This window comes from Tinamus guttatus, unplaced genomic scaffold (assembly GCF_059628265.1).
Source record: "Tinamus guttatus ecotype Peru unplaced genomic scaffold, ASM5962826v1 Tinamus_guttatus_pri_ptg000386l, whole genome shotgun sequence".
NCBI lineage: Eukaryota > Metazoa > Chordata > Aves > Tinamiformes > Tinamidae > Tinamus > Tinamus guttatus.
Genome location: NW_028288920.1, coordinates 247,381 through 261,315, shown reverse-complemented (window position 1 = coordinate 261,315; position 13,935 = coordinate 247,381). Strand labels below are relative to the sequence as shown.

The following is a 13,935-nucleotide window of genomic DNA, read 5'->3' as shown; positions in this document are numbered from 1 at the left end:
ATGTGACCGTGCGCGAGGCCGAAGCGCCCGGGGCGGCTCTGCGGTTGTCCCCGTTCAGCCTGAACAAATGCGGAGTCAGGGCTGGAAAGGAAGAGGCGAGTTAGGGACTGTCCCCGTGCCAAGGAGCCAGGCAGGGTGGAAGGAGCTCGTGGTGCCCGGTCGGCACAGAGGCCGCTGCTCCCCGTTCCCGGTGAAGTCTGTGCAACACCGGGACCTTTTTAGTCTCTTTTTGCCCCCAAAAGCTCTCCCACGTGTCGTGTGCTCAGGGAAGCAGGGCGCTCCGCAGAGCGTCACGGTGCCGAGACGGCAGCGGTGAACTCGCTGCCTTGGGCTCTTCCTCCCTTCCTGCCCAGGGTTTTTCACCCCTTCCAGCCGAGCTCCAAGAGCCTCCTGCTCTGCCTCCCTGGGCTGAGAAGCGAAGCCAGATATTCTGGAGCCACTGCTCTCCTGGAAGGAATGATTGGGAAAGGGTGTCTTTGGCCTACGGGACACGTCAGGGAAAGAACCAGGTCCCTGAGGTTTCTCATCCTGTTCAGAGTTATTTAATTCACTGACGTCTTTCAGCTAAGCCTGTCCAGGCTACTAAAGGTGACATTTAGTAAACAGAAATCAGCAGCCTGGATGCATTTCTACAGCACTGCAGTTTCCTTTTCCCCTTTCCCGCTACCCTGTTACAGGGAATTCCAAGCTGACGTGCTCAAAGGCCGACATTCCCGGCCCGGCTCCGAGCGAGGCCGAAGGCTGCGGCACCCGCGTTTAGGGGGATCCTCCTGCTTTGGAGTGTCTGCATGGGCATCAGCCGACGCATAGGAGGCTGGGTCTCACCATAAACACACAAAATGGCTTTAAAAGCAAACGCGAAATAATGTTTTTATTGCAGAATTTACAGCCTTTCTTCAAGGAAGGATGAATTTGTTTGTGGTTGTTTCCTAACGCGCTCAGGTACGAAGGGATCAGAGTTCCGGCAGCTGAAGGAGCTATTAGGAGATACCAGGTCATAAAAGGGTGTACAAGGAATGGGGCACTCCTCATTCCTGTAAAAGCAGGAAAAACTTGAACAGACAAAATCAGAGAGGAAGCCTAAAGGGAAGCAGCATGAAATTCAGAAATTGAGAGGGTAGAGACTGTTTTCTACCAAAAAAACCCATCATTCTGAAAATGGCCTGGCATGTGGGCTTGCAGCAAGGCCGCGAGGCCTCTTCCAAACTCTGTCCTTCTGCCTTCCCCCGTCTTCCCGCTGCTTTTCTCACCTCTCACCCTCCTTGCTCTGCTCCGCTTGGGACCTGCAGGCAGCTTCATGTCCCCACGGGATGTTTTGGGCCCCGGGTGGGCCGAGCGTGGAGACACATCAACGCGACCCGGTGTGTGGGAACCGCGTCCCGGCCTGTGGGAGCTGCAGGCTCCATCCCTTAAATCCTGCCCAAGGTTCGGGCCGTGCCAGACCCCAGCGACCGCCCGAGGCTTCCCCGAGCTGGGAAGTGCAGCCCTGTAAAGTAATCACGAAACCCCCGTTTCTGTGTGAATGCAGCAAATGCAACACGAAGCGGGTCCGGGTAGGGCCCGCAGCGCTCGGGAAGGGCAGCGACCCGGGGAAGGAGGGCAGCGACCCGGGGAAGGAGGGATGCGGTCGTCCCGTCTCGCGCGTCCCCGCCGCGTCCCGGCTCTTCCCGCCCGCGCTGCTGACGCTCCCCGTCCCTGTCCCCGCAGCGTCCTGGACAGCCCGAGCCGGCTGGACGAGGAGCACCGGCTGATCGCCCGCTACGCCGCCCGCCTGGCCGCCGAGGCCAGCAGCGCCGTGAGTACCGCGGGAAGCGCCGGGAGCGGCGCCGGGAGCGAGGGGACAGGGACGGAGCCGCGCCGGGTTGTGCTCTGCGGAGAAAGACCTGGGTGTCATGGTGGATGATAAATTGACCATGAGGCAGCAGGTGCCCTCGTGGCCAAGAAGGCCAATGGGATCCTGGGGTGCGTTAAGAAGAGCGTCTCCAGCAGGTCGAGGGAGGGGATCCTGCCCCTCTACTCAGCCCTGGTGAGGCCGCATCTGGAGTATTGTGTCCAGTTCTGGGCTCCACAGGACAAGAGGGATGTGGAGCTGCTGGAGAGAGTCCAGCGCAGGGCTACAAGGATGATCAGGGGCCTGGAACATCTGCCCTATGAGGAGAGGCTGAGGGAGCTGGGCCTGTTCAGCTGGAGAAGAGAAGGCTGAGAGGGGACCTGAGCAGTGTCTAGAAGTACCTCAAGGGAGGCAGTGAGGAGGATGGTGCTGGCCTCTTTTCAGTGGTGGCTACTGATAGGACTAGAGGAAATGGCCAGAAACTGAAACACCAAAAGTTCCACAGGAACTTAAGGAAAAATTTCTTCCCAGTGAGGGTGCCAGAGCACTGGAACAGGCTGCCCAGAGAGGTTGTGGAGTCTCCTTCTCTGGAGATCTTCAAACCCGCTTGGACGCAGTCCTGTGCCACGTGCTCTAGGTGACCCTGCGTGTGCAGGGGGTTGGACTGGGTGATCCCTAGAGGTCCCTTCCAACCCTAAGCATTCTATGATTCTATGATTCTATGACCTTCGCTTTTGAGATAAGAAAACACAAAAGCCACCGGCTTTAGAGGGGTAAAAATATACACAGCTTCAACAGAGGATTGTCACAGGACATCAGGACAACATTGGAATTCAATAAAATTATTTCTGTCTGAATGGATAGGGGGCATATATATAAAAATATGCAAGTGTGTAAATATATAAATACCTTGCTGCTTTCTCCTTATAAAAGGAGAGCTGTGTTGGCAGCGGCACCCTTCCGCGCGTGCCGAGCAGCAGGGGATCTGCCTGGGTTTCGGCCACCTTTCCACCCCGTTTCCTCTGGCCCCTGCTGCTCCGCGATGTCGCTGCTGCAGGACGTGTCACGTTAAAGACGTGGATGTTGTTTCAGATACAGCCTCGTCCTCAGCAAAGGCCCGGGCGAGCAGCGATCTCCCCCACACATCTTACTGTTTATTTTCCTTGCCATGTTTTAGCCTGGCGAGAGGAGTCTCTCCGCCGCTGTTCCCATTCATTCCCATTCATTCCTGGCCTTTCCAGCGGGACGGGCTCCTGCCCTTCCATCAGCTCCTCCGCCGTGTGCTCAGCTACTGTATGACTTTGCAATGGGAATGTGGCTGGATATTTTCCTGTTCGAAAATTTAGTAGGAATTGTGCTTTTAGCACGTCAACCACCAGTTCTGGTGGTCTCTCTCAAATAGAGTATTCGCATTTCTGAAGTTACCCTGTTCACTAGAACCATGTTGACTTAATGACGCTTTGCCCTACAAATACTCTTGTTTTAAATGAAGAAAGGGAGTTTTAGTGCTGCCCTTATACGGATTTATAGTTGTTGAAACGCTAAATTGCTGAATTAGTTCCAGCCCGGAAAAGGATGGAGAGAGTCCCACGCAGGACCGGAGTTTGGTGTAGTTGGGATGCGAATAAAAGAGCCTTTAGAGTTTGTCAAGACCCTTTGAAGCTGCTGCTTTCTTTAAATCCAGTGAGATGCACCCTAAGGTAGATATCGAAGTACCCCAGGGACTGAAACGTGCTGGACAAGGAAAGCTTGAAGAGCAAGAAGAGCTTGAGTGTGTCTTCATCGCAACACGCTTGGTAGTGAGGAATTCACTGGGCAAAAATTACTAATCAGCAAAAAAATGCTCAAACAGACAGAGCTGTTTTCTATAACCAGAGGGAATCAGAGCCTTGGACCCCTTCCAAATGCTCTGCTTTATGGCAGGTTCTGACTGTTTCTTGCCGGTGGGAGATACCCCTTCCTTAGCCAACACACCGTATTAGTAGTGTCCAGATTGGCCTTTGCAACTGCGAGTGGAGTCGGGATGTGGAACATCAAATGAGAGCCCCGGCGCTGGCATCCGCAGCATCCATGTCCTGGGGCACCAGAGGAGACACGTGCAGGGGACAGTCTGTGCATCAAGGGCAACACACGGGGGTTAAAGATATTGCAGGAAAAGAGAAGAACTTGTTCTGATTAACAGTATGTGGTGAGGAAACAGCTATTTCCTATCAAACAACAGCCTCGTTTTGGTAAAGGCAGGCGAGCAAAAAGGGCTTCGTGTATCCCCACACCCTCATCCACCTTCACGCACACAATATTTGCTAAAGTCACAGCATCCTCCCTCTGCCCATTTCCTTGGCCGTAGATCATCCTGCATACGGGGAGGAAGGGCTCTTTTTGCTTCTAAGAAAAACACGAGCACCTAATAAATATAAGATAACCCTCAGCTATGAAGAAGGAGGCAGATTCTAGGACAGTTTTCCTCAAAGGGGAAGGGTGTTTGGATTCGGGTGAAATCGGGTAATGCGACTCTTGCCCACGTTGCTCTGTTTTGGAGGCTGTGGTTGCTCCTCTTCCCTCGGCAGCGAGTGGTGCTAACCGCCTTTCATCATCTCATCTCGGTGAAGCTGCACATATGGCCCAGATATTTCCTTCATCTATTTGTGTGTTTTTTTTCTTTTGGACATTTCTTTTATAAATATTTTTAATATAAACAAAGAGCTAGGCCTGTTTTTTTGCTGCACATGTGTGCAGGATAAAGCTGTGAATATGCTCACGATATTCAGCGTGGCTCAGCAGGTAGGGAGCAGAAACTGAAGCTTTCTAGGGACTGACTTAGAGTATTAAATCTTGGAGGACGCAAATCGTGTTCATACCTTCCAGTAAGATGGGGTACAAGCTTAAGGGACTGGGAAATTACTTGTTTTGCATTTTTCTTCCCTATGTGCTGAGATTTGAGGACTCCCATATGATAGTATGCAAATCCTCAAGTGAAGTCATAGATTTAGGGGAACGGCATTTGCCATCCCAGTCCAGTCCACACACCCAAAACTCCTCCCAAGACCACAAGAACTCGGTAGCCCATCTATATGTTTTTATCCTAATAGTTGTACTAAGGAGATGCATTTGAGATACTCACACGCACAGAATGCAACACAGTGCTCATACATGAATTGAATTTGAACCGTTTAGGTTATTCTTGAGCAGTGATGAATCAAGGAGCCACGAGGACGGGCTGCACCGTGAGCCCGTCAGCAGAGCAGCGATGAGGGATTTGCAGTTACAAAGATGACTGTTCCCATCCATGATCAAAAGCAAATGCAAGTGCACAGCTCCCATCTCAGATATGCATTTGTAGGTAAAATGTCAAATGTTGTCCAGCTGCTGCACAATTCGGGCTGCTTAAAACCACCAGAGCCGGGGCAGTTGGAGAAAGAACAGGCTGCAATAGGTGCAATGGTTGGGCTAGTGGGAAGGGCACCCAAAAATGGAAGCTAAATGTAAAAACTTCATCAAAAAGAGCGACGGAAAAGAAACCTTTAGTTCTCAGCTCGTCTCATTCTTCGTTGCTGAGGATGTGTTGCTCAGATGTTTTCATTAGTTTCTATGAAATGCTGTTTTCTCTTGCCTGTCTTCAGAGGTTTATGAAGCAATCTGAAGGAAGACCAATGACGAGAATATTAAAAGACATTAAAAAAAAGAAAAAGGAAGATTGGAAGAGGTATCCTAATCATATAGCTTGGAAAGTGTTGGGGACAGAAAGGTGTCTGAAGATCAGATTTTTCTGATTTTAAAGAAGGTAGGAAGAAATGGTTTGATTCAAACCAGAAGAGAGGGGAGGTTATTAATTCAGTTAGCTGTATTTATCGAGCCCGAAGACGGAGAAGATTTCTAATATCCTTGGATTTGATAGAAGTAGGAGTTGCTGAGCATTGTGGGGATGTGTTTTGAAAATGTGGTCGTGCGCCCTGTTTTTTCCAAAGTCATAGATGGGTCCTGGAGCTGGGAGCACGGCCGGTGCCCGCTGCGTAGCGACCATCAAGGACTTGCCTTGGTCTTCATAGCGTCGGGGCCGAGCACCGGAGAGGCCGGCCAGGACCCACGTGCAGGCGCTTCCCACCGCAGGTCACACCAGCTCTACCGCCACTGGGCCAATGCTCACCAAGGGTTTTCTTTAAAAAGAGCAGTGGATGGAGTTCAGCACGGTTGTACATTGTGTTGTCCTCCCTCATGTGCTGCTTCTCTTCATTCTTTCAGTCCTCACTCATCCTGTTTTATAGATCTCTGATCTTTCTTATTCGCACACATCAGAAGTTCATCTGGGACTTGCCTTAAGCATGTGCCTTAATAGAATTGCACCCTGATCTTTATTGGTTCTGTTTTGTTTTTACAGAACATTTCTTCAGCTTGACAAGTAGGTTTGTAGTTGAGAATTGTCTTCCAAAGCACTGGACGCTCAACACATGTGACAGAGTCTGCAGAATTAAGAAGGAAATTCCTTATTCTGTCATCACTGTTCTTGATGAAAGTATTGAAATCCAGACGAAGTCCAAATCCAAGGGGAAAGCTGTCCAAGTCCACCGAACTAGTAATAATTGTGTTTTGGGGGTGGCTTTCGAGCCAGCTCTGCAGCCCCCTCCAGGTGTTTCCTCCAGGCCGCTGGTCCAGCCCGGTCCAGGACTGTCAGGAGGCGATGGCCAAAGCAAGAGCAGATCGTGTTAATAGCTTCTCTCCTACCCAGACTTCTTTTACTTTTTGTTACAGATGGAAGGTAGATCACTTGGGCATGGTTTGCCTGTCTCCGTGTGGGCTGTTACTTCTCAGTACTCACAAGTGGTTTTATTTTGGGTTTATCCCCAAGAACTGCCAGTTGCTCTATAGTTGTGGGCACCTTCCAACGTTGTTCCTCAATGTGAACTTCAGGGATACCCCAAGGCAGCCTCTGGGACGTTACCTGAGGAAGCAGGGTTTAAATGCGAGCACAAGAGCTTTGAGGGCATCTCAGATAAGCTTAAGAACCAGAGCTAAATGCTCTGCTGCGTTTCATCATGCCCACTCCCCTTGAAACATTTTCCTCAATCTCTCCCTTTTTTTAGCTGTGTTTTTACCCCAAAACTCTGTGCTCTGGACAGATGACTCTCTTCTTTAATGCTAAACCATCGCTGGGTTTTTTCTTAAATTCCCGTTGGTCCAGGAGCGCTATTTGGGCCAGCAGCATTGTGTATGAGCTGGCCACGGTTGGACGTGCTGGGAGTCTTGGCTTGCAGACCTGCTCCTGTCCGCACGGCTCATCCCGAGCGCTCCAGCCCCGCAATGGGACAGCTGTGTCCAACCCCCCTGCTGCAGCTGCTTCGCGGCTCGTCGGCATTCCCAGTCCGCGCTGGGAAGGGCTGGAGAGAGCGCTCGCCCTGAGCCAAAGTTCTTCTGGGACCACACTAAAAACTTAATAATATGGTGATCAAATTCCGGGGCCTCTGCGTGGTGCTTTTTAATTCCATAGGCGTAAACGCTGGCGTTGGAAACCTTCAGGCTGGCCATCAGGTACCTTGTGCATGTAAGAACCTTACAAGGGTTAGATGTTGGTGGAGAACGGGCAGCCTGGATTCTCTTCTGAGATAGTTTATCCCTGAGGTGAAAAGAGACTCCAGAGCAGTGGAGTCTTTATGTGCTTCAGTACCCGATGGTGGTGGTAAAGGAGATGACACCAGACTCTTCACAGTGGCACCCAGTGCAAGGACAAAGGCAACGAGCACAAGCTGAAACATGTGGAATCCCATGGAAATGTAAGGAAAAGCTGTTTTACTGTGAGGATGGTCCAACACCGGCAGAGGTTGCCTGGGGGCGTTTTGGCATCTCCATCCTTGGAGACCCAACTGGGCACAGCCCGGAGCTACCTGCTCTAGTTGACCTGCTTGAGCAGGTCCCTTCCAGCCTCAACCCGGCTGCTTCTGAGACACTGGAATCAAGTAACTTTATCAAAGGTCAGAGGCAGTAGAACAAATAAAATCCTGGATTGTCATCCCGAATCCTCTCAGGGCAGTGATGTTTGCAAGTGAGCAGCAGAGGGATGTTCCTCCTCTTGGGGACAGAGTGCAATAGGATCCTGAAGAGCCTAAAGGAGCTGGAAGTCACCAAAATGCATAAAAACACTGTTTTTTTGGAAAAGGACCCTACAGCCCTTGCCACGAGCGGGCTGATCAAGCCCTTGCTGTTCATCTGGGACCTACTGACCTTTTCCAGCATCTTAAGATTCCACTGGAAAAATGCATTGAACCAGCAAAAAATCCGATGCGATCCTTACGTCTGTGTGTTTTTTGGCTCCTCGTCCTGCGGCCCAGCTGCCAGCAGGTTCTCCCCAAACAACAGCCTCTTGTTCAATTACCCGGCGCTTTTGTCAGCGGTGCCCGCGACTGCTGCTGAGAAGGAAGCCAAAACACAAGGGCCACGGAGGTCAGGATTCACTGGGAAAATGCATGTGTTCAGCAACCTCCTTTCAGCGGGAGCTTATTAATTTAGGGGGCTGAGAAGGGTTGAATTTTCCACAGGCAGTGACCATGTTTAAATTTAATGTCTATCAACAATCCTGTCGGTTTGAATGAAAAATTAAGTACATGCCTCTTTTGTGGCCTTTGGCTTACTGTGCATGTCAAGCAATTGCCTGGAGTCTTGATGCCCATTTAGCTGGGACCAAATCACAGGAACCGAACGAGCTGGAAGGCTTCCCTGGGATCACTGCGGAACTGATGGATTAGAAAAAGAGAAGGAATGGGATCTACAGAAAGCACAAGAAGTTGGTACCAGCTTCCTGTGGAAGCTGTTGGATGGCCTTTTGGTTAAGATAAGCCAGCACCTTTTTTCTGAAGGTCTTGGAAATGGCAAGCAAAGCTCTTCAGGCTGATGGTCATGGTGATGGCCTTGGGCCATGACTGGTGCTGCGGTGGCTGGGTTGATGAAGGAACAGGTCTTTATGGATAGTGCGGATAGCTTTGGCCTTGAGGAATGCTTGGATGTGGCCAAGATGTCCCGAGCAGGGAGGCTGCGGAGCCAGGTGCCCCTTTGAGCAGCAGCCCACACTGCAGCGGGTCAAACACGCTGTAGATCCTCATGGAAATGCACCTCAGAATCCACCTCTGCACAGTTACTGTAACTCGTTGGCCGTGTCGTGCCATGGGGTTTAGCAGGTACAGGACTGTGCTAAACTGACATTGCCCATGAGGCAGCAGTGCCCTCGTGGCCAAGAAGGCCAGTGGGATCCTGGGCTGCATTAAGAAGAGCGTCTCCAGCAGGTCGAGGGAGGGGATCCTGCCCCTCTGCTCAGCCCTGGTGAGGCTACATCTGGAGTATTGTGTCCAGTTCTGGGCTCCACAGGACAAGAGGGATGTGGAGCTGCTGGAGAGAGGCCAGTGCAGGGCCACAAGGATGATCAGGGGCCTGGAACATCTGCCCTATGAGGAGAGGCTGAGGGAGCTGGGCCTGTTCAGCTGGAGAAGAGAAGGCTGAGAGGGGACCTGAGCAGTGTCTAGAAGCACCTCAAGGGAGGCAGTGAGGAGGATGGTGCTGGTCTCTGTTCAGTGGTGGCCACTGATAGGACTAGAGGAAATGGCCACAAACTGAAGCACCAAAAGTTCCACAGGAACTTAAGGAAACACTTCTTAACAGGGTGAGGGTGCCAGAGCCCTGGAACAGGCTGCCCAGAGAGGTTGTGGAGTCTCCTTCTCTAGAGATCTTCAAACCCGCTTGGACGCAGCCCTGTGCCACGTGCTCTAGGTGACCCTGCGTGTGCAGGGGGTTGGACTGGGTGATCCCTAGAGGTCCCTTCCAACCTTCACCATTCTGTGAATCTGTGACTGGGCCCATGCAAGGTCAGCGGGAACAGCCTGTGCTCAATTCTCCTCTCTTCCCCCCAGCCTCGCGCACCAGCAGACCTGGGCTTCAACTTCGACGCCAACAAACAGCAAAGGCAGCTGATAGCAGAGCTGGAAAACAAAAACAGGTAAAGGGCGAGCTCGGATCGGGGGCCTTCCATGAATGTTTGAGGAGGGAAAAGATTGTCGCAGTACTCCTTTTTTTGGAACCTTTTGCATCGTGTTAACCGTCTCTTCCTAGCTCTTGTGTCGGGTTCCTGAGCACTTTGCCCGCTCCTCATGCAGCTGCTCTGCCCTTATGTCCCCTGGGAGCGTTTGTGACCAGCCTGGGTGTACCCAGAGAGCCGCCCTGGCCGTGGACATCCGTGCCCACCTGCGGGTCCCTGCGCTCCCATTGCAGAGACCATCCGGGGATCAGTGATCCCGGTGCCAGCAGAAGGGCAGATGAATGCTAAAAATGTAAATTTGGGGTCCATGTAAAGCTGTCTTCACGCCTGTAAGGCAGGAAAGGCTTTGAAGAGCCATCGCCTGCACATGGCACAGAGGGGGTTTCACAGTTCTCATCACTTAAGTCATACATTTTCTATGTGTGTAATGGTACCTGGTGGGGCGCCCTGGCTTGCCGTGCTCGGGCTGTACCCGGACAACCCTGGCCGTTCCATCCCGGAGCAGCCGGGAAGCGCCCTTGGAGGCTGGGAATGCTCTGCCGAGAGCGGTGCCAGCGCTGACCCTTCCCTCTCTCCTCTCCCGCGGGAACGTCGCAGGGAGATCCTGCAGGAGATCCAGCGGCTGCGGCTGGAGCACGAGCAGGCGTCGCAGCCCACCCCCGAGAAGGCCCAGCAGAACCCCACGCTCCTGGCCGAGCTGCGGCTCCTACGGTAACGGCAGGACCCTGCTCGCGTGCGCGGCCCCCCGGCCCTCGCTTTGGTGCCCTTGAAACGCGCTCGCTGCTCGTCGCGGTTGCTGGGTAGAATTTAGGCTGTGAAAGCGTGAGGTCCTGGTGGATCATTACCTAGAGGTAATGGCCACAAACTGAAGCCCCAAAAGTTCCACAGGAACTTAAGGAAAAATTTTTTACCAGTGAGGGTGCCAGAGCACTGGAACAGGCTGCCCAGAGAGGTTGTGGAGTCTCCTTCTCTGGAGATCTTCAAACCCGCTTGGACGCAGCCCTGTGCCACGTGCTCTAGGTGACCCTGCGTGTGCAGGGGTTGGACTGGGTGATCCCTAGAGGTCCCTTCCAACCTTGAGCATTCTATGATCCTGTGATTCTATCAATTTGTCCCACTTCTACAAATCTGCAAGCCTGGAGCTCACAGGGTAAGTCGGCTCTGCCCCATCACTGGCAAACATCCCCATGCATGGAGAAAGCCCAGATTTTCCAGCTTTCCTTGCCCGGTGGTGCAGACGGGTCTGGTGGCTCCTGCCTCCAGCCGCCCCTTCCAGGTGGGTCCTGCCCCGTGCTGGGATCCTGCAGTGTCGGACGTGCTTTGGACGGCCCTTGTGTCTTCCCAGGCCTTGGGAAGCCAAGCGGAGCAACAGGCCAAAGGCAGCCGTGCTCCCGGGCTGGATCCCTCATCAACAAACACACGGGGAGAGCCGCGCGCCTTTGGTGTGCTGCTGCTGCTGCAGTGTGTTTAATCTTGACCAAAATGCTGGATTACCGCTAATTATAGCATAGGTAAAATTACTGATAGTCATTATATTAATTATTGATATTGGGAAATAATTAATTATTCATGATGATAATTATAGGGGGAAAAAGCGCTACAGACTCGGCATTGACCCACAGAGCAAAAGCAGACCACATAAACATGAAGAGCTAAGCCTGGTGGGATTCCTTAACATACTCTGGGGGATCCCCCATGTGTAATCAACTCCTTAATTGCCTTCTTTTTTGTGATATGGTTGGCCATGTAACAACCACATGCTTTAAAATGAAGTTATTGGGTGAAATACTTCTATAGTATTTCACTATTATGTATATGTAATGCTGAGGTATAAACAAAGGAATTTAAAAGTCCAGTCTCTAATTTATTATGCTTTTAACTTTGGGCTACAACATTATTATAGCCACAAAAATAACTGTAAAGGAGTACGCAGTCCTCTTTGTATTTTTATTGTTATTTATCATTACCAGGACTGTGATTTCTGGAGTCCAGCATTTTTTTAGTTTTGTAAGATACTGATCTTAAAGCACTGCACGGCTCATGTCTGCTTTTTTCCCTGTATTAGCTACGTCTTTATTTTTTATAAAATAGAACCATCCAGTTGCATGTTCTTAAGTCTCTCCCAGATAGGCCTTCCTTCGGCAGCTGCGGAGATGCAGAGATTTTTTTGAATTATGCCCAGGAAGCGAAGGCCTCTCCGTGCCTCCTGCTGTTAATTGTGTTAGGACGAGCCGGGCTCCGGTGCAGGGGATATTTCAAAGCGCGCACGTCCCGGTGCTCCACGGAAGCGGCTCCACGGAGGCTCCGGGGGGACGGCCGGGCGCCCGGCGCGCTCCTTCCACATGCGTGCAGCCTTTTGGCCTCCTTTTCCCTTCCTTTTCCTCCTCCCATGGCTCATTCTTGCCTGCGTGACGGCTCTGCAGGATGCCTGGCTCTGACATTATTAAGGGTGTTCTTAAATAGAAGCTGTTTTTTTTTTTTTTCCTTGCAATGTGGTGCTTTAAAAAAGTGCTTCCTACTATGAAAGGCTCCGAGTTCAGATCTCTGGCTTTTAAATGAAAGGCCTGCCTGTCAGATGTGGGGCTTGGGGGGACTCTGCCGTAGTTTGCTCTATTTTTAAAAAAAATTGGCGGCCGTGGGGAGCGACGGGAGCCGTGGCCGTCCCCGCGCGTTTCCAAGGGGTGGGAAATGCCCGATGTTCGTTTTCTGACATTTGTTTCGTGCCACTCGCGCAGGCAGAGGAAGGATGAGCTGGAGCAGAGGATGTCGGCGCTGCAGGAGAGCAGGCGGGAGCTGATGGTGCAGCTCGAGGGGCTGATGAAGCTGCTCAAAGTAAGCCGGAGCGTCCCGCGCCGCATCCCGAACAGTCCACGGCGCTCCCAGAGTCACTGTGCTTGGAAAACACCTCCGGGATTGCCAAATCCATCCGTAATCCTTCCTCTGCTGGCTCCGCTATTGATCCCAGTGGTTAGCGGGTGCTCAAATGCTGCTTCTTTAGTTGAAATTATTGAGGTCCCGTTGAGGGTCTCGGGAAGCTCTGGAGGGAAAGCGCTGGATTTGGTGGTCACTGGGGTGTTCCCGTGCGGAGGAGCGCGTCCGCTCTGCCGGGTGACAGGCCTGGTCACCACGTTCACCTGGAAATCCCACGTTATGGACCCATAACGTCCCGTATGGACCCCAGCGAGTGCCCCTCTGCATGGCCCTGTGTCACCTTTGCTGGTCCCACAGCCCCCGTGGACTCTCTTCATTTTGCTTTAGAGATTTCAATTTTTAGATCATTTGGCCCTGATCTATCGTGCACGTTACTGTTTGGATTTGTTTGATGAGGGTCCATTATTTATTTCAGAGTCCCTCTCATAGACATTAGCCTAAAATACAGCTACACATTTATTCTTTCCACTCTTTGAATTAGATAAGAGCCTATAAAGTGAATGGGAAAACATCCTTACTGGAAGGGTTTTCCATCTAAGACAGGACGCAGCAAGGATGTGTGGCAACAGAAGTGGAAGATATCCTAGCAATTACACTGATAACGCCACAAGGTTTTTTAGGTGAATTATTGGTAAATATTGATATTTCCAGGCAAATTTAGAGCTTATCTGCACTTGAAACTGCTAATGAATTTGCATAGCGTATATACTTAAAGTGCTGTCACACTTCAGATTAGGTTTGCAATCTGGAATAAAATTGAGGCTGTACTAGAATACCATGCAAGGGCAGCTCCTTAACTAACTGCCACGTGCACGTGAGCGTGTCCTTGGAATTAACATTTTGGGGACGTTTTTTTTTTTTTGCCAGGGGTTCTGCACACTCTGATATTTTACTGTCCAGCCTGTTGATGTCCGTTTTCTAGAAATGCTGACGACAGTCAAAAATTCAGCCTGAATTCTGCAGACGTTAACTCATTGTAAGTCAAAGTGCAGTATCTCTGAAGATGGACATCCAAAACTGGAATACAAAATTAAATATATATATATATTATACATAAGACTGTTGTATCAGAAAGATATACAGAACCTGGAAGCTTCTGGTGGGTTAAAGCGTCTTCCAGAGGGACATCTGGTCTTGCCCTGAAGTTGTCAGAAAGGGT

At 51.2% G+C, this 13,935-nt stretch overlaps 1 protein-coding gene across 1 annotated transcript in view; it reads left to right on the top strand.

The window, feature by feature from the left end:
- The window catches only part of DTNB (dystrobrevin beta), a 117,051-nt gene that overhangs the window by 60,961 nt on the left and 42,155 nt on the right, over positions 1 to 13,935 (top strand). Inside the window, exons 10-13 of the mRNA XM_088530763.1 lie at positions 1,708 to 1,795; positions 9,721 to 9,806; positions 10,443 to 10,556; positions 12,581 to 12,677. Of these exons, the coding sequence (XP_088386889.1) occupies positions 1,708 to 1,795; positions 9,721 to 9,806; positions 10,443 to 10,556; positions 12,581 to 12,677 (385 nt within the window). The remainder of the gene's footprint in view (positions 1 to 1,707; positions 1,796 to 9,720; positions 9,807 to 10,442; positions 10,557 to 12,580; positions 12,678 to 13,935) is intronic.